We start from the raw sequence: 20,421 nt of genomic DNA, 5'->3' as shown, positions 1-20,421 counted from the left end.
TACTATAAGTTAAGTTAATTATTTGCAAAATAACTTCGATAATTTTTTTAAAACGAAAAGTTTTTAAGCTTATACTTCATAGAGAGTAAACTTGAAAATTAAATTTATTGAAATTAATTTTAAACTGCAGAAGCCATCTTGAGAAACTTTTATGAAATAAACACAAAAAAAATGTTAAGATATCATTTGTAAAAAAATTTCCCTTAAAAGATCAAAAAAGACTACTTATGATTAAAGCTTAAAAATAACTTTAAACTTTGATAAATCAGTGTAATTTATAATAGTTTAACTTAAAACGTCTAAAAATTAAAGCTTACTATATAAGAACAACAAAATGATTTATTTGTTATGATTTTTTTCGTACTTTTGATTATAGAAAAAATAAAACTACTAGATATTTCAAAAAATAAGTTTTTTCAAAGGCGTTTTTGTGCGATTGTCGTATTATTGTATTTAAAACACAGATTATAGAAAAATAAATTAAATTTTAATAATTATTTAAATTACGAAAAATTTATAGAAAATTCTATCGTAAAGTTTTTAGAAACTTATAATTTTTCAAAGTTTTTTAACAGTCCTTCATTGTAAATTGAATTTTTATTAATTTTAATGTTTTATAATACATAGCACTGTTGGCGTATTTTACATAAGAAGCAAATTAGTTTTATCAAAATAATGCTTAATTGAATATATCAAGCATATCATTTAGTAATAATCATCATAATATAGTCACATGATTTGCAGAATGTATGTGAACTGCAAATATTTATATATCTTAAACAATTCGTTAATAATAGATATAAATTTCTGAAGTGATAAAGTTTTGTTTATAAAGTTCATATTTAAGTTTTGTGTATATCGAACTATTTATTTAAATTTAAATTTCTTATCTCAATATATTTTAAGTTAATGAAAGCTATATTTAGCAGAAGGATTTTTTTACATTTAGTGATTGATTACATAAATTTTTACATGAAGTTATAAGATACAGGGTTGCAAAAAAGCCTGGAATCCTAAAGAAATCTGGATTTTCATAATTTAGACTAAACAATCTGGAAATACCAGGATTCTGAGAAATTTCAAAAAAAAACTAGAAAAACCTTGAATTTTGAACAAAATCACTAAAACACTTGGAATTTTAAACTATTTTTAAATGTAAAGTAATGAAATTTCGATTTGACACTAAAAAATCTCATATAGATAAGTTTTTGTGATCATCAAAATATACTTTATTAAAAAAACACATTCAAAGTGGCTTAACAGTTGAGTAACTTTTTTTTGTTGTTATAAAATTTCAGAAAGTTTTTTATCTTGAACTTAATTAATACTATAAAGAGCAAAAAATTTGTACTTATGAAAATCTGGAAAAATTCGAAAAACATGGAAGAAATTTATCAAAAACCTTTGGCCAACCTGAAGTTAAAATTATTTGTATAAGTAAAAAATTAATGTTATTCTACTTTATTATTAGATAATGGGTTCTTAACTTTACATCTGCATACTTTGGTTAATTATACAGAATTATTTCGGCTTTTTTTTAATTATTTTGAAATTTATTTTGAAAACAAGTCTATAAGCAAAGCCTAACCCTTAACTTATAACACTGAATGTCATTTTAGCTGGCAGCTTGTAAGTCTCTTCAACTTGATATATTAGTGTCATTTCAACAATGTGACTTTTGAATTTTTTTGTATTTTTTCAGTGTTTTGGTTTATATATGTTACACATCACTGTAAACTAATTATAATAGTTAACTTGTTTTGTCATGTCTATTTTAAACTCTAACAATTGTTTCATATCAATTTAGTGTCATTTCAAATTATATTTTAGATTATTAGATAAATTAGTTGTTTCTGTATTTAGATAATATTAATTGTTTTATAAAGTTTAAAGAGATATGTAACCTATATAAACAATAACACTAAAATAATATACAAAAGTTAAAAAGTTGCATTGTTGAAATGACACTATTTTATTAAGTTGGAAAGACAGTTAAGTTGCCAGCTTAAATGACATTCAGTAATATAAGAACATATTATTTATTAATAAAAAATTGAAAACTATTGAAAAAAAAAAAAAATCCTGTTTATTTCACCCAAGTATGTGGACTTTAACTTATGAATAATCAGATAATGTTTAAAATAATATAATTAAAAAACAAAACTATTATATTTTTTCAGATTGTACAGATATTAACTGTTTTATCAACTTGGTGTATAAGTTTCCAAACTAAAAATATGGATGCTTTTTTTCAAAGTCCACAGATAGAAATGAAAAAACTTATGAGTTTGTCTCACATGTTAGTTAGTTATAGATTAAAAAAAATTATGTCTTGGTTAGTTATCTCAAAAAAATTGAAAAATTAACTACATGTTTTTACTGTTTATTAAAAAATTAGATAATAGTGCTTTTAGAACAAATAAAGTTTTTATCATATGTCAGTCATGTACAGTAGTTCAACTTCTAAAATTAGAAAAACATTGCCTGATTACCTTAGTTGTTATTAAGGGCATAGGAGGGTAAACACTCTTTTTTGGTTTTTTATCTTATTTTATATAGTTTTTACTAAACTACAAGATGCTTTTTACATATTTTAAAAATTCAGAATAATTTTTGAGATATAGCCAGTCAAAATTGGAGGCAACAATGGGAACCTTATGGGAGGGGCAAACTAAAACGGCAAATAACTAGAAATCACTAAAAATCTATCTACTCCTACGTTTTTTGAGATAACTACCTCAAATTTGCAGGAAATGTTCCTTGTAATATATAGAAAATTCTGTCAGAACAGAATTTAAAAAAATTAAATAAAAATTTTATAACAAAAAAAGTAAAAAAAAAATGTTATTTTGTTTATTTTTTGTATAAAATTTTTATTTTTTAATTTTTTTAAAATTCCTTTCAACAGAATTTTCTAAATATATCAAGGAACATTTCCTGAAAATTTGAGGTAGTTATCTCAACAAACGTAGGAGTAGATAGATTTTTAGTGAAATAGTCTATTTTTGCCATTTTAGTTTGCGCCTCCCATAAGGTTCCTATTGTTGCCTCCGACTTTGATCGGCTATATCTCAAAAATTATTCTGAATTTTTAAAATCTGTAAAAAGCATCTTGTAGCTTAGTAAAAACTATATAAAATAAGATAAAAAACCAAAAAAAAGGTGTTTAACCCCCCCCCCCTATGCCCTTAAAAGGGTCTTGATCAATTTTTCTTTATTCAAAACTTTAAAGTATATTTAGTTTATCAAAACATATAATTCAAAATATTACTCCATGATATCAATTTTTTGTAAGATATAAAAATTTAATACTAGTTTATTCAATTCATTCTGATGATCATCAAAAGATTTATACTTTAAGTGTGAAACATATAATTTATTGTTTTACAATAAAGGGTGTATAGGGTAAATTGACTTTTTCATAATTAACCTTATTTAATTGAGTTTTAACTAAGCTACACGTTGCTTTTTACAGATTTTTAAAACTCAAAAAAAGTTTGAGATATAGCCAGTCAAAGTTGGAGACTACTATAGGTTCCTTATGGGAGGTGCAAACTAAAATGGCAAATAACTAGAAATCTTAAAAAATATAGCTCCTCCTACATTTGAGATAGCTACCTCTAATTTTCAGGAAATGTTCCTTGCAATATTTAGAAAATTCTGTCGGAACAAAATTTAAAATGAAATTTTATAAAAAAAAACAAAAACTTTTTTTTTATCTTTTTTTTTTGGAAAATTAACTAAAAATATATATATTCCTTGATTTTTAAAGTAACTTATATCAAATGTTCAGGAAATGTACTTTTCAATATTACGAAAAACTTGTATGAATCAGATTTTTGAAATGAAAAACCATAGAAAAATTTTATGAACAAAATTAGGGAAGAACTCAAGTTTTTATTTATTATTATTTTTTAAAATCTGTTTTAAATTTGTTGAAGATTTCTCTGTGAAAGTTTGCAAATAGTTGCTCAAAAACTGAAGGAGAAGATATATTTTTAGTAATTAAAATAGTCTATTTTTACCTTTTTAGGTTACCGCTCCCATAAAGAACCTATTAAATCCTCTAATTTTGTTCGCTTGTATCTCAAAAGTTACTTCTATTTTTAATAAATGTTAAAAAGTAACAATTAATTTATCTAGTTATGAAAAAAAAGACTAAATTTCTAAAAAAGTTCCTACACCCCTACTCCCTTAATGGTAGGCACAAACCAAAACCATAAACGCAAAAAAAAGACTAGTTTGTTAATAATCAATGTTCTCCTTCATTTTTAAACAATCTTCAAATTTTCACTTAAAGTCCATAACAAAAATTTAAATAGATTCAATAAAGGATTTTTTTATTTAAAAAAACTATTAAAAAAGCTTTTCTTAAAAGATAGAGGTCTCTAGCTTAAAAATTAAGGAGAAGACAGAATTTTAGTGATTTAAAAAATTTCTAAGAAAATTGACATAAGATTTTTTTACAAAAATTACAATATCTTAAAAATTAACAAAGCTTTTATATTGTATCAAAACTGGCTTGTAAATTGTACTAGCTAATTAGCTGTTTTATATTTAGGCATTACTCAAAAATTTTAGTTTGAATTTATTTAAACTTAAACTTATAATTTAAACAAACTTAATAAAAGCAAAATCATTCTAACATAAAAAATGTTTGTAACTTTTAGATAGTGATTACTTATGTTACATTAATGTGACTCTTTAAAACAGACCTATGTCAACCCAAAATCATTTGAAGAAAGTTTATGCTTGTATGACTGTTGGTTTGCTGTTTTCAGCTGCAGGAGCTTTGACTAACTTAAAGTATCATTTCATTGGTGTTAGTTTAAACTTACTATAAATTAATTAAAGTATTTTTCATAGTGAATAAAATGTTAATTTAAACAAGTATAAAAAAATTTACAAAAATAAAGAACTAGTATATAAATATACTAATAATACTAAAAAAAAGATTTGTTTACAATAGTTTCTATGCTTCAAGCATGTTGTCAGAACAATAACTAAGTTAACAGCAAAATTTATTATTGTATATATATAGAAAATAATATAGTTAGATTTAACTAAATAATTTACCGCAAAGCCCACTTGAGTTTATTTCAAGAATTTGAATTTTAATAGAAAAGAACATATTTTTCATAAAAAACATATTTTTAAATCCTCAGCTGTAGTTGAATTTAGTTGCACTTAACTAAACATTAATACCAAGTTATACAAAAAACATAAAACACTAGACCTAATTTATGTACTTAATGTTACAGTCACTTATTTGTAGTTTTGTGTATTCTAGTTGTTTGTTTAGATTAATATTTGAACAGGAATTTTTCCTCTACAAAATTTAGATTGTTTTTTGTTTAAGTTTTGTATTAATGTTTAGAAAAGTACAATTCAATTCGAACTATAGCTGAGGATTATTAAAAGTTATTGTTAATATGAAACATGTACTGTTCTTTTCTAATTCAAATTTTGAAGTAGACTTTTTGCTTAAATTGGTTATAAAAATTATGTTTTATGTTAAATAGAGCATCACATGCTGCAGATTTTTTATAGTAGGATGCAGTTTTTCAATCTAAAAGTTAGCCTATTTATGATTAACTAAGTTTTATATGTTATAAACTTTGACAACTATTATGTATATTAATACATTATATAGTATTATGTATACATAAAATGACTAATTTACTCAAAAAAGAAAATATAGTAAATAGTAATGCAAATATAAATTGTAGTAAATTATTTCAGCAAAGCTCATTCTTCTCGTTTATTGTGATATTAGGAGCAAGTTTATACTTAGCTTCAGTACCCCACACAGCTAAAAATCTGATCAAAAGATTGTCAGTTCTGTTTGGACTAGCTTTTTTTATGGGTAAGTAAAAGTTTTTAAAAAAGTAATTGCATATGTAAAACAAAAATTAAAATATTTAATATTGTAAATAAAGTACAGGGTGAATCAAAAGTCCTAGGACTATTTTTTACTTGAAAATTGAGTGTTATTAAAATAGATTTTTCTGTCAAGTTAACTTAATGTGACCAAATATCTTTTTATTTACAAAATAATATAAATAAATGTTTTTTGGCAATATAGTGATATACTGTTTTATAAAAACATTTTGTTATATAATGGGGGAGCTGATTATGTTTTAAATCTGGATCATTTTAATCTAGCTCGTTTTAAACTTTTATTTTTCTTCTTGATCAAACTAAACTTAATCATATTTAACTCGATTATATTAGATGATATTATGTTAAAATGTATCATATTATACAAGATCATATTAAACTGAATCATCTAAAACTACATCATTTTAAACTTTTATTGTTGTATGCATAGCAACTAAATAGAAAATTCCACATTTTTTTCTGAAATGATATAGCTTATTTTTAATTTCAATTCAAAAGCAATTTTGGGTTGTTAATACAATATAAGGATGATTCTAGACTAGCTTCCCCGAGCTTTTGCTAAGCTATCCCGGAAGAAAAAACAAAAACTTAAAGTTTGATAAAAGTCTTCTAAAAAAAATTTTTTAATGATATTAAAATTATAAAATTGTTAAAAAATTAAATAAAGTTATGTTAACTTATAACTTTTTTACTGTAGTTGTTTTTATATTGATTTAAAATTTTCTTGGTATATTTATAATTTTTTTAGTAAATATTATAATTATACTTTTTTTTTGTTGTAACGTTCGATTTAAAGTAACCTTTTTATTGACATTATTTATTGTTATTCATAAAATTTAAATTCTTTTTGCTTGCTTTTAAAACAAGTTTTTAGAGAAAATGAAAATTTATGTTTGTAAACAAATCAAAATAGTAAAAAATACGTAATACTGCTGTTTTCTTAACAACTCATTTTGATATAAAATAGCTAGTTTAAAATGTTTAAGTTTCGAAAACAGCACAAATGTTTTTTGTTTCTAAAATCTGATCATAAGATTGTAAGTTCTGTTTGGTTTAGCTTTTTTTTATGGGTAAGTAAAAGTTTTTTTTGAAGTAATTGAATAGTTCTATACTTTGAATATATGTACAACAATATTTTGACTTCAAACTTTTACATAACTATTAAAATTGTAAAGTTTAACATAATTTTTAATTTTTCATATTATACATAGCATGGGGTGAAGCATTGGAACAGATGCTCTACTTAAAAAGCTTTAACATATTTTAAAATTTTGTAAATTTTTATTTTTTAAGTAGACTTTTGTTAACTAATGATTTATTACAAAAAATCAAACGATGGTTTAAAAAATTTATAAGTTAAATGCGTAATAGTTAAGTTCAAAATACTTTCAGACAACCGTCCGTCTTCAGTGAACTCATGTTAAACTAAAAGAACTAAAACACCGACATGCAACTAAGTAAATTAAAGTGAAAAATTATATTATTACGTAGTAATTCAAAACTGTGTATAAAACTTATTTTAAAAGCTAAACTATTTTTAACATTATAATGATATTTTTGTATGTAAAAAATTGAGACTGATTGAGAATTTTATATAAATCTTGTCTAATGATTTATTGTAATTTTAGTATTTGTATCTTACTAAAATAGTTTAAAAGTATATAAAACCAGGAGTATTTTAATACTTATAAATATTCCGTAACCCCTAACAAAACCATGCGTCACCACTAGTGCACATAAACCAAAACAACTATTTATGAATTGTAATATAGTTTCTTTAATATAAAAGTTATACAATAAACTACACTGTATAACTAAAAACAATATCCAGTTCTAAAAAACAACAAAGTTGTGCAAATAGTTACTAAAAAATCTGATTAACAATGCATAGTAATTTTAACATATAATATTAGTTGTTGATAAAGTTTATAGTACAAATGTTTTATGATTTAGAAACTTAAACATATTTAAATAAAGAGTTTTAAAATTTGATTCATTTAAAAAAATAATTATTCAAAGGAATATTTTTTTGTTTCTGATTTATTCAGTTTATTTTATTTAGTTTTGTCATTCTACACTGGTATAATATTTTTTTGCTCACTTGATAGTTAAATTTATGGCAGCATTATAAAAAAGACTTAATTTAAGTGCGTTTTCAAGTTTTATTAAAAATAAAAAATAAGTGCATTAAAATAACTAATAAATATCAAGCTAACCTTTAATAAAACTTATGTACATCTTTCAATACGTAAATTTGTAAAAAATAATCAAAAGAAGGAGTAAGTCCATAAACTCTAAGGTTTTTTATACTGCCAAGAAAATTAAATAATAAATTAAGAAAGTAAATAATTTGATGCACTGACATTAATAATCTTAAATATTTTTTTGATTTACTCCTAGTATGCTGCGCAGTGGTTTTTTTGAAAGTTATTTTATTGTTTTCGTGATGATCAAAAAATTTTAAGAATAAAGGTGTAAAATATAATTTTAAAACTACTTCGTATAGTTCTTAACTTATATATTATATACTTAAAGTAATAAAGCTATTCAAACGATAATTTGCTAACTAAGCTAAATTTTTATTAGAAATACTAGTTTTAAGTTTTAGAACTACTATCATTAAATACCAAAAAATATTATAAAAAAAGATTAAGTGTAACTTTTTCAGAAGAATTTGGTGGCTTTTGCTATTTGATTTGTTATACAAACAACGATAAACAGTTTAAAATCATCGAGTTTAAATGATTAAGTTTAATATAATCGAATTTAGTATGATCGATATTAAAATGACGGAATAAAATGTGACTTAGTATAATATGATCGAGTTTTAATTGTTCAAGTTTAATATTATCGAGTTAAAAATGATAGTAAGCCATTTAGAGATCATAAGTTGTCACTTATTTTTTAGTCAAATATTTCACATAAATAACAAAGCTACAAATTACTTTTTACTAATTTTAAAATTTTATATAATTTGAGATAAATGTTAGAAAGTTTCATAGGCACCTACAGAAGGTTCAAACTGAAAATAACTTTTTTATAAAAAGGATATCTTATCCTACAAGTTTTTGCACAATATTTTAAAATCTTTCTCATGCTCAAAATCTTAAAAAAATATTACGAAGTGTTTGATTAAAGATATATATTAATTTAGAAAGTTTTAAATATTATCTTTTATTTTCATCACAATTTTCTAAATAATATAAAGAACACTTCATAAATACTTTAAGTCTGTATCATTTTATCAGTTTAATATTTATTTTGGTAGAAGAAGTCGCAATTTTTTGCCACCGAAACCGGTCGTGAATAAAATATTTTATTTGCACATCTCTATTTAAGTCTGTATCAAAAATGTAGATACATTTTTATTGCATTTTTAAGTTTATAGAAAGTTAAAAAAAATTGTTTAGGAACTTTTTTTTTCAAATGTCTTTATTAAGTTAAGTATAAGACTTAATTGACATTTTAATAGTGTACTAAAACTGGCTAATTGTTCATATTAAAAAGTTTTATTAAAGAATTAATGTTATTTTTGTAAAAGAGCGTGTTTTACCCCATTATGCCCTTGAGTAGTTTGTAAATTAGTTTTTATTATATTCTGACAAATTTGTTTTTTTGGATATTTTATTAGAAAACATCGAGCTAATCTAACTAAAATCAAGCATATAACTAATATTTTTAATATTTTAATAAGATTGAAATAGTTTTTATTAAACTTTTTAAATAAGCAAAAGTTAGCAAAATTTCTGCTTTATTAAGGCTGAAGGACAAACTCAAAAATTTCAAAGCTAATGGAAGTGAACAAATCCACAGTTTATCATGTAATTAAAAGAATTGTATAGGGGCTTGGTACAATGAAAACCAGACTAGGAGTTAAAGACCACTCTATACTTGATCAGAGAAGATTATTCTCTATTAGTCCAGGAAAAGGTAAGGAGGATTCCAAAGAGTCCTGTTAGACAAATAGCTAAAGTCATGAATGTGAGTGTGACTTCAATGAGAAGAATTTACAAAAATAATCTCAAGCTGCTTTATCGCAAAATGAAATGAGACAATATTTTACACCTGTCCAAAAGAAAAAAAATTATAGAAAAAAATTATTCAAAAATTTGGGGACTTTTGCTCAACAGATTTTTTTTTGATGAAAATGTTATCAAAACTGAAGCCTTACACTCTGTATTAACAACCAGAATCACAGAGTGTACACAAAATCTTAGCAGTCAATGATTAGTCTGCAAATAGTCTACTCCTGACATAAGTTGTTAGTTGGTGGTGAAGCTTATTATTTGTTATTGGTGGCTCAAAACATCTCACCTGTGTTGATGATGACTAAAATAAATACAGGATACAACATAAGAAAACAAATCTCTAAAACATGTATTGTAATTGATTTAAAATGTTTATATAAGTTTGATGTAGAAGTTTATTTTATTTTATGCAATTTTGATTACTTTTTAGTTGGAAGTAAGGGAAGTGAAAGTTAAGAATCGATTAATTTTCACTTAGACTAATTTTTAAAAGTATTATCTGAAAACATCAGCAAAATTTCAATATTTTGGCATAATTTTTACAAAATAGTATAGTTAATTTCTTTTTAAACTTGTAAATTTGATAATTTTTAACAATATAGTTATAAGTTGTGTAATATTTTGTAGGAATGTCTACTGCCCCACTGATTGAGTTTGCAATGATTATTGATCCATCTATTGTAGTTACTGCTTTTACCGGAACCTGTCTAATATTCGCCTGTTTTACTGTTTCTGCACTCCTTGCTAAAAGAAGAAGTTATTTATATCTTGGAGGTTAATTATAACTTAAATACAATTATATATTTTTTAAACTTATAATTTTCTTTATATCTTTTGATGAGTCAGTTTAGCTTAATAACTGAGTTGAAGTACACTTCAAGAAATTAAAAACATGTTCGTAAAAATTTGTAACTTTGAAGTTCACTACTAAAAAAATTCTTAATTCAAATAGTTAGGTAGTAATAACTTTAAAATACTGTTAAATTAATAAATTTAAATATGATCTAATTACAGTAGACTACCGCTTAAGTACGCAAATTGAACCCGACCAAAAAGTGCGTACTTAGCACGGGTAGTGCGTACTTTTTGACGACATAGTATAATATGAAATTTAGTTGTTTGTTTTCTTTTTTACAACTAGCCACCAAATAATTAAGCCAAATAAACAAGTCTTTTATTTTAATTAACATTTAATACATAATTCTGATCTGCAAATTTTTTTAATAGATTTTAAAATGATTTATTTATTCTATAAAAAGTTACTACATAATTAATACATACATTTAAAATAGAAAGTCAATGTCAGTCAATGATATAAAAAATAGTATTAAGCCATATTTTGTTTTGTTAGAGGGAAAGTACCAAACTACATTGTGTTTACCTAACATTTTCAAAACATCAATGTGTGTACATTTAAATTAAATTATGACTTAACTATGTTGTACATATTTGTAGGGTTTTCTAACTTTGTCATCTAGATTTTTTTATTTTATAGCATTACAGCTCAAATATCATTATTCTTTTCACTTTTCTGCAACCACTACATAAGTATTTAGTTTATTGACATTTAATAACAGGACTTTCACAATCTCAGGCCACTTAGACTACTCAGGATTACTCACCCTAGTTTATAAATTTGTTATAAATATATAAAAAAATTACAAAAAATATAGAAAAAAATTAGAATTTTTTCTTGTCTTTCTGGATAAGTGCGTACTTAAGGCGGGGTGCGTACCAAAAAAAGTGAGTACTTAAGCGGTAGTCTACTGTAGTTAATAGGTAAACGTGTTCAAACTATACAGATCACTTAATTGCAGGTTTTTACAAACTAAATATTCTCCAAAATTCAAAAAAAAAGTTTTAAAAAATTACTAAATGTTATATAAATTATGATGCTTTTTGACGAAATTGTTAGAAATAGTATTGATTTGTAATGTGGATTTTTATTACACTTAAGTATGTACTGTACATAATTTCTTTATAGTAAGCGGTAAATAGTCTATAAAAAAATTATTATTGTTTGAAAGTTGCTCTAAACTTTTAAATTTAATTTGCGTACACAAACAAATATTTTTTTGATTAATAAGCTTGTTTTTGCAATTTAAATAATGGATTTTGTATTTTTCTTAAGTTTAAAGCAATTTTATCTAAGTTATGGGATTTTTTTGCAAAAGTTGTTATTAATTTTATGTAAAAGCTTGAAGTGTGAAATATAAGACACTTTTTAATTGATATATCTTGTTTTTAGAAGAAGTTTGTAATTTAAGTATATAATTTGTAAAAAAACAAAAGCAGTTAACTCTGATAATTTAATTTTAGTATTGTTTTAAACAACTTCTTAACATTCAAAATTACTTTTGACCTTACAGTCATTGCAGCTGCGCAGGGTTATTTAAATATCAGTACTATTCGATTTAGAAGCATTTATATTAAGCGAACATAGTATTGATATTTTATTTGTTGCAATTTAATACTACTTATGAACATATTAGAAATTTTCATTCCTTGACTAACAAAAGTTGGTTTATATTCAAATAATTTAGATTAATCATTCAAGATTATAAAAGGTTTGAATTAATATACTATTAAAAAAATAAATTTTGTTTAAAGGTTACGTTTAAATTTAGTCTGACATTTTTATTTTTTGTATGTTTTGAATGACGGCTAACTTATGCTTCTTATGTGAAAAATTGTTTTTAAAAGTCTGTTTAAGTTGCTAGTTTTAAAAGTTTATGATGAAATATATTAAAAACGTTTTAATCTAAAGAAAGTTTTAACAGGTATTTTGTCTTCGTTGTCCCTAGTCTTGCTGATCAGCACCCTTTTCATGCGTCATCCCTCTCTCTCTCAGTTATCTGGTTTGCTGTACTTTAGCACTGCAATCACTTGTGGATACATAATTTACGATACTCAGATAATTGTCGAGAAACATTTGCTTGGTGACAACGACTTTGTTTTGTAAGTTAATTAAACTATTTGTTTAAAAGTAACCTTAGAAAATTCTTATATTTATAGTTATATAACATTTGTATTTGCTACCCTTCTGATGAATAGGTTATTATAGATATTTTTTATAAACAAGTTTTTGCGATTCTGTTGTAGCCTTCTAATGTTCAGCTTTTTATAATTGTTATTTCTAATTTGTAACCATATTTTAAATAGTGCTACAATTAGATCAATCGGATGTTAGTGGGGTTTTTAGTTATTAGATTGGCATCTCTATGTATTTTAAAAAAACAGTTTTTTTATTTTATTTAAATCTTAATTTCTCAATCATTATACTATAAGCAAATTATTTACATAATATAATATATACTAAAGAAAATTCAAAAGTATCCGGAATAAGATAGCTAAAATAATATTAGAAATTTTTTTTATACATGAACAATAATGTTTAAACACTCAATTCAATAAAGTTAAAATTGAACTGTTATATGAAAAACTATCTAATTACAAAAAACAAAACTGTATTGAGTAATTTAAATTTAGTTCTCAAATCTGTTAACTTAAAAGATAATAAGCGTTTTAACACTTGAATTTATTTAAACAATTATAAAACTCATATTATATAAGCTAAAACAATAGTAAATTGTCCGTTGATGTTACAACAAAGACCTTATAAAAATTTCTGCGAGCATTAAAACTACAAGTTTGTTAAAATAAACGAACACTAAGCTTTGTAAATATATTAAATAAAATTTTCTAATATTAAAGATAAATGTACTTTGATAACTTAGTAGGAGACTCTACTTTAAGCTTAAAGTAGTGATCTACCGAGTCCAAAAGTTTTGGATCCGGCCGAATCCGAGTCTTATTTTCAAATTAGGATTCGGCCGAATCCGAATATTTAAAGAATCTAAAACCTGAAGATTTAAGCTACTTCGATTGTAAATACAATAAAAGTAAATAAATAATAAATACTTAATATGTTACTACTTATTAAGTATATTAAGTTTGAACAATATGTTTAACGTGTTAACAATATACATTTATATTTAAGAATAAATTATTTTAAAAACGAAAACAAATGTCTTGCTAAAAAAATCAAGCTTAAACTTAGTTTCAATGCTTTGATATCCAACATTAAAAATTAACTTGTATTTTTGTTAGGAAAATATATAAATCATCTACTTAAATAAATGCTCAAAGCAGAAAACATCACAAACAATGTTTAAACATTTTACGTTTAACTTAAAAGTTAGTTTTTATGTTGATTATAAACGAATTAGAACATCAACTTTTACAACTGTTCATACTTATAAAACAAAGTGCAATTGAAAATAACATGAAGCCGTAATAAAATAAAATATATTACCAACTATAGTAAAGGGCTAAGAAAGAATAGGAATAACAATAGTAAAAAAAAAATCCACTTATAATTACACTTATACCATTACAAAATATAAATATAAATTAACATTAGCAACTGTTCAAAAATATAAAACGAACTACAATTGCAAAAGATGTCTTTTTTATACTACAAAAGACTATTCTTGTTTTTTCAAGTTGTGGTGTAGAAATAAAGTTTTTCGCTGGTCTTTGAAATCAATCAATTACGCTCTTCCTCGTACAAGTTACCATCTTCAGAAAATAATCTTTCAGAATACAAAGAAGATGATAGTGCAGTAAAATATTTCCTTGCAAAGCTGGCAAGACGTGGGTATTTTGTCTTGTTTTAGTTCCACCAGTTTAAGATTTTATCCTCTTTAGTTTCTGCATTCAAATTCTCTGTACTAAAAGAGCCCTTTATTTTGCTTCAATATTTTCATCAATAAAATCCTGTTGCTCGTCCTCCTGTGTAGCTGTGTTTGATTCTATCTTAAACAAAGAATAGTCAGTTAAAAACATCTTTGGATCAAAATATACAGAGGGTTGTGGTTTTGGTTTCTCTGGTGGCAATATATGAGAATCACCTTTTTGGTCAGCTTCGAAAGAGATATGCTTTTAACATTAAATTTTAGCTACTTTTTAACAATATTTTTGAGGTATGAAGGGAAAGCGGAAAGTCGATATCCTGAATCAACAGATGTTGTGACTAGTAGTAATTTGTTGTCATTCATGTTTAAGTTCTTGTTATTGGTATAGAATAAGGGTGGGCAATGTACGGCCCGCGGAGTTTAAATGACCGGCCCCGACAGTTTTATGAATTACAATAGAATCTGGCTAGCAGACGAAAATGACCGGCCCGCCCGCAAAGTTCAATATTACAAAATTTTTATGAAGCTCTTTATCATATTTTTACAAAACAAAACTGTAAGACTAAGACATATAAACATGTTAAATATGGCTTTTTAAATTAATGTCTACGGATATAAACCTTAATCTAACTTTTATGATACTAGTTTTACTACTCCTATTACCACGACGAGTGTATATATTAAACTAAAATACTGATATTAAAGTCAATAATAACTTGATGGGTTTAAGGTTGTACATGCTAGCTTTAAGTTTAGTAATTCAGTAACTTTTGTAATAAAAATAAGGGTATGTAAGGCAATTTTATAGATTTATATAAATGTAGAATGTTAACATATATAATTTTTTATGAACTTGTTAAAACGGAGCGAAAACAGAATTTTTTTAAAGTTATTTTTACTAAATTTTAAAGATTTGAAATTTTTTACAGCCATTCCATTCGCATGATAATTGACTTCATCCACCTCTTTAAAAAACTCGTTTTGTTGCTTTCTGTTAACAACGAGAAGAAAAAGAAGAAAAACTAAACTACACTGTAGCTGAGTTTATGTAACTTAACTGTTTCTAAAATCATTTGTAAATATTGTATAACTAAAACAAAAAGCTAATTTGTATTTGTTAACACGTGAACCTAACATTGAAATGTTTTTGACTAAACCAATTATTCCACACTGCAATTAAAATTGTTTTCATGTTAATAAAAAATATATGTATGCAAATCATCTGGATTCTTCAATTAAATTATTATTTTAATAAGAAATTAAACCCTTGAACATTTAGTATTTAAAGTGTCGTTATACTACTTGTAAATATAGCTGTGAAAATGTAGTTTACATAGCAAAAAAATAAAATTTAATCACACATGAGCCCTATAACTTGCGTGTATCAAAAAGTTAAGTTAATGTAAATTGTAATAATATTAGAATACTATTTAAAATTGTTATTTGAAAAAATTAAATTAAGAGTTTGAAACTATTTTTGTTGAATACCGACTAATTAAAATACTTAAATTCAGTCTTTTTATTTAATAATACTTTATTTTCCAAAAACGACTAATATTTTTGACATAATCTTAAAGCTAAGTGTCTACTATTAACTTGAAAATGGTTGCATTCTTAAAGTATTTATAATTAATTTATGGTTGCGAGTAGTTCGATTTTTAAAATATTGCAAAGATTTTATTTAAATGAGACTATTAAGCATGTTTTATCAATTTTTATAGATTTCAAAACCCTTTGTTTTTTTAAACATTTGCAACCTATAGTTAAAATTAAGGGGACAAACTAAGCTTGTCAGTTGACATTTAAAAGAAAAATTTAAAACGAAAAAAAATGTTTTTAGTTTATTTTTTATATAAAATTTTAATCAAAAAAAATTCTTTTCGACAAAATTTTCTAAATATATTAAGGAACACTTCCTGAAATTTTGAGGTAGTTCTCTCTAAAAACGTAGGAGAAGATATATTTTTAGTGAAATAGTCTATTTTCGCTGTTTTAGTTGCGTCTCCCATAAAAATTCTATTGCTGCCTCCGACTTTGACCAGCTATATCTCAAAAATTATTTTGAGTTTTTCTAATCTGTAAAAAGCATCTTGTAGCTTAGTAAAAACTAAATAAAATCAGATCAAATTTCGAAAAAAGTGTTTTACCCTCCCCCCCCCATGCCCTTAAGTAAAAGTATACTTTAGTAACAAAGAAGTTATTGTGTTATAAAATTTTTAAGTCAAGAAAAATGACTCAGTTTACCCCTTATTTTAGAATCATTATCGTCGTTTAAATTTTTAGGTAAAATATATAAATAACCATTTTATTTGAAATAACTACGTAAGTTTTGTAGCAATGCTTTAGACCTTTTTAACTATGATATCTATCTAATATAATACAATTGTACATATTATGTTAATTTGCAAAATTTAAATTAGTTTAGTGCTAGAAAAGTATGAGTTTCTGATATATAGTTTTAAAACTATAGATATTTTTTAAATTTTATTCCAATTAGTTAAACGTTTAATATATAATAGAATAATACGGAAAACTTAGAGTTTTATTCTAGAAGTAACTTAAAAAAATATATTCATCATATTATATCGCCTTAAATAATAACTTTTGTAACCATTGACTTTTTTATATTGTTACGTATGTTAAATATTTAGCAAAAGTATATTATTTGCTTCCATTAAGACCACTTTTAATTTTTACATGCTCACGACTATTTATTTTTATTTAAAAAAAACTCATAACAGTTTAAATCTGGTCTAAGTGAAATAAGTGTACTTAAATTAAATCCTTATACTGATATTTTCTTCAAAATATTAACAATTTGCATGAAACTTTTGCTTATTTGTAGTTACGAAGTATTGTAACATTATTGTGGTATAAGTCCTGGTGGCTTGTAATAAATACTAAGTAATATTATATAAGGCTTACCTAGCTAATATTAGCGCCTTTTTATGTTAACCTAAATACTGTTCAAATTAGTTTAATATAATATAACACATAATTAATCTTACAAATTAAATACCATATAAATAAACATAAAAATCGACTAAACATCACTCAGCTATACAACAAATCAAGTTATGTCACTTTGGTAGTTATCGTCTACCAAAAGGCACATACATATACCCAAATAATATTCAACATTAATAAGTTTTATTTTTACAATTTTTTTTTGGATAAGTAAAAAAGTTGTGAAGCAACCGACATCACCTCAACCTGTTTCTTTTCATAGATAAATTTTTTTCTTAGGTTTTAAAAAGAAATGAGAAATTACTTCATCTTGGAGTCTTTTTCGCCTTTAAAATCCAAAAGGGTTATCACACTTATTAAGTAATTTAGATATAGCATTTTTGGAAAGTGAAAAACTAAAGAAAAGGGTCAAAAAATAGTTGTAAAATATCTAAATACAAGTATAAAAGCAAAAGTTAGGTTATAAGTGAAAATTATGTGAGACATTTACACAGGGTTGCCACAAGTTCAGGAAAAACTAAAAAAAGGACAAAAGTCAGGAAAAAATAGGGGTTTATGAAAAAAAGTCAGGAAATGTGACCAAGTTTTAAAAAAGTCAGATTTTGTCAGTTTAAATTTACAAAGTTCCTTATTTTCCAAAGCCTTCAATTGGTAAAAAAATAGTTAGAATTTCTTTAAAGCTGCAAAATTTTCCTAGAAATTTACAAAAATATTTAATTTCCAATCCCTTCATATGGTATAATTAATAAAATATCCTTTATAAAACTGTAAAAAATTTCTATAACATACTGAAGAACTACCCTACTTGATCAAGCAGTTTTTGTAAGCTCTTTAGTATTGATGATCTGTAGCAAGGACACTTCCATAATGAAACTGTGATATATACACAAAAGTTTGTCTAGCATAATTTTAGAATCAAAGTGTCTTTTTGTTTAAGTAAATAATTGAGGCAGCAAAATTGTAGGTAAAAAAAATAGTGCAAAAAGAAAAGAAATGAAGCCCACAAATTGTGGCTAGATTTAGAGAAAAGATTCTCTTCGACAAGTCTAGGGGTAGCAGATGAGAACGATTTAAATAAAAAAAGGAAAATGGTCTTAATTGCCAAGAAAATGAAGCGGGATGCAAACCAGATGAAGGAAACCATATCTTTATTAGATGAAGAGGTTGAAGTGCCAATAAAGAAGCGGAAAAATAAATTTTAATACATTAAAAAAAAACAGTATTTGATTAAATTCTTTATTCTTTTAAGCTTCCAATTGTAAAAGTTTGTTATTGTTTTAAGGCTTTAGTTGTGAAAGCTCGTTGTTAATTTAAGGTTTTAATCGTAAAAGTTCCTTATATATCGTCTCGTTTATTTAGATACATTTATGTTTAGGAAATGCTAAAAAAATGTGTTTTTTTTCAGACAAGCTGTGTTTATAAGGTAATAATACAAGTATTTTACTGATAGAGCTGTTTATTGCAAATACATCAATCATACACAGATGGTTCAAGTGATGTAATGAAAGTTTAATGATTGAATACAGCAAAAAAACTGTTGTTTTAACCTGTAAGAAAATTATATTGAAAGCTTAATATAGTTTCATATGTTAGTTTATGTATTTTAGAATAAGTTTAAACTAAGAGTTTGATTTAGAAAAGTCAGGAAAATTTTAGTAAAAGTCAGAACATTTTTTTTCAGCTTGATCTGTGGCAACCCTGCTTACATTTTTTACATCACAAAAACGAAAAACAACGCTTATTAGATAGATGTTACTTTTATTAATATTTTGTTTTCGTTTGCAACTTTTCCTTTGATTCAGACTGACCTGATCGAAAAGGTCGGATATTAAGATTTTAGAGGACACAATTGTTCTTAGAAATACCACGAGTCAAACCATGATTATTAAGGGATAATAACACTAGTAATACCTGTAAACGAAACACTAGTCTTAAGTACGTATAACACAAATAACAAGTAAAATTTATTTTCAATAAAAACTACCCAAAATAAGCTCAAATTGTACAAGAAGTTGATACAATTATTATAGATAACAAAACATCGCTAAAAGTGAATAATACATAAATACCTAAAAATGAGCAATAAAATAACTAACTTTTACTCTTTAGAGTGTTTTATTAACCTTTTTACTTACTTCTCTCGAGCAATATGCTTTGAAATCAAAAAACATAACCGATGCTTCAACCCTATCTTAGACAACGTAATATAACGTTATTTTTCAAAAACATATTTTCTTTGTTTTGCACCACACCGTTAAATTTACAGCTTAAGAAAGTAATTTTACAACTCAATTTTTTTTGTTAAAAATATCAGTACTTACTCTCCCTACTACTTCAACAATAGCTTTTTTGCAAAAGCTAAGCAAGCAAATTTCAACTTGTGTATATTTTTACCTGGTATTATAAAGATTAACAATAAGGTATTCTAAAAAAATAAGATATTTTTAACTGCTATTAATTAACAAAGTATTAACTAAAATGTATAAATATATTTAAAAAGTAAGTTCTTGACGTTTTTCGTTAAAAACTATACAAACAACACAATTTAAAATGAAATAATACATTAAATTAAGGTTAACACTTATAATAAAGCAAAAAATATGTTTTTGTAATTTGAAAAGTTTAACGTAAATACTTTAAAGATTAATTGAACTTAGTTGCCCGTGCTGGTCAAATGTTTGAAGTAATACAGTATGTAATCAATTTACATACAAACTCTAAAACTACAGTTTGGTAACTATTAGAATTTATGTAGAAAGCTACGCTTTTTTATTTTTTAATGTAATTTTTTTAAAGTTTTGTGTTGAAATTTGTTAAAAGCTTTCGTT

At 24.4% G+C, this 20,421-nt stretch overlaps 1 protein-coding gene across 1 annotated transcript; it reads left to right on the top strand.

Annotated features, from left to right (window-relative positions):
- The first annotated feature begins 2,184 nt into the window (after positions 1-2,184).
- LOC145842166 (bax inhibitor 1-like) lies at positions 2,185-15,962 on the top strand. The gene is made up of 6 exons (XM_082949563.1): positions 2,185-2,299; positions 4,714-4,822; positions 5,743-5,866; positions 10,557-10,703; positions 12,710-12,887; positions 15,556-15,962. Exons 1-6 carry the CDS (start codon positions 2,238-2,240, stop codon positions 15,650-15,652), a joined length of 717 nt encoding a protein of 238 aa, XP_082805689.1. The 5' UTR covers positions 2,185-2,237; the 3' UTR covers positions 15,653-15,962.
- Positions 15,963-20,421: the final 4,459 nt, after the last annotated feature.

The sequence above is a fragment of the Thalia democratica genome, chromosome 8, assembly GCF_965202585.1.
Source record: "Thalia democratica chromosome 8, ktThaDemo2.hap1.1, whole genome shotgun sequence".
Classification (NCBI taxonomy): domain Eukaryota; kingdom Metazoa; phylum Chordata; class Thaliacea; order Salpida; family Salpidae; genus Thalia; species Thalia democratica.
The sequence above is the reverse complement of the archived record's forward strand: the minus strand, read 5'-3'. Positions and strand labels throughout refer to the sequence as shown.

Coding starts and splice junctions, on each gene's coding strand:
- LOC145842166 (XM_082949563.1), top strand. CDS start 2,238: ATGGATGCTTTTTTTCAAAGTCCACAGATAGAAATGAAAAAACTTATG. Junction 5,867..10,556: donor TGGACTAGCTTTTTTTATGG/GTAAGTAAAAGT, acceptor AATATTTTGTAG/GAATGTCTACTGCCCCACTG. Junction 10,704..12,709: donor AAGTTATTTATATCTTGGAG/GTTAATTATAAC, acceptor AAGTTTTAACAG/GTATTTTGTCTTCGTTGTCC.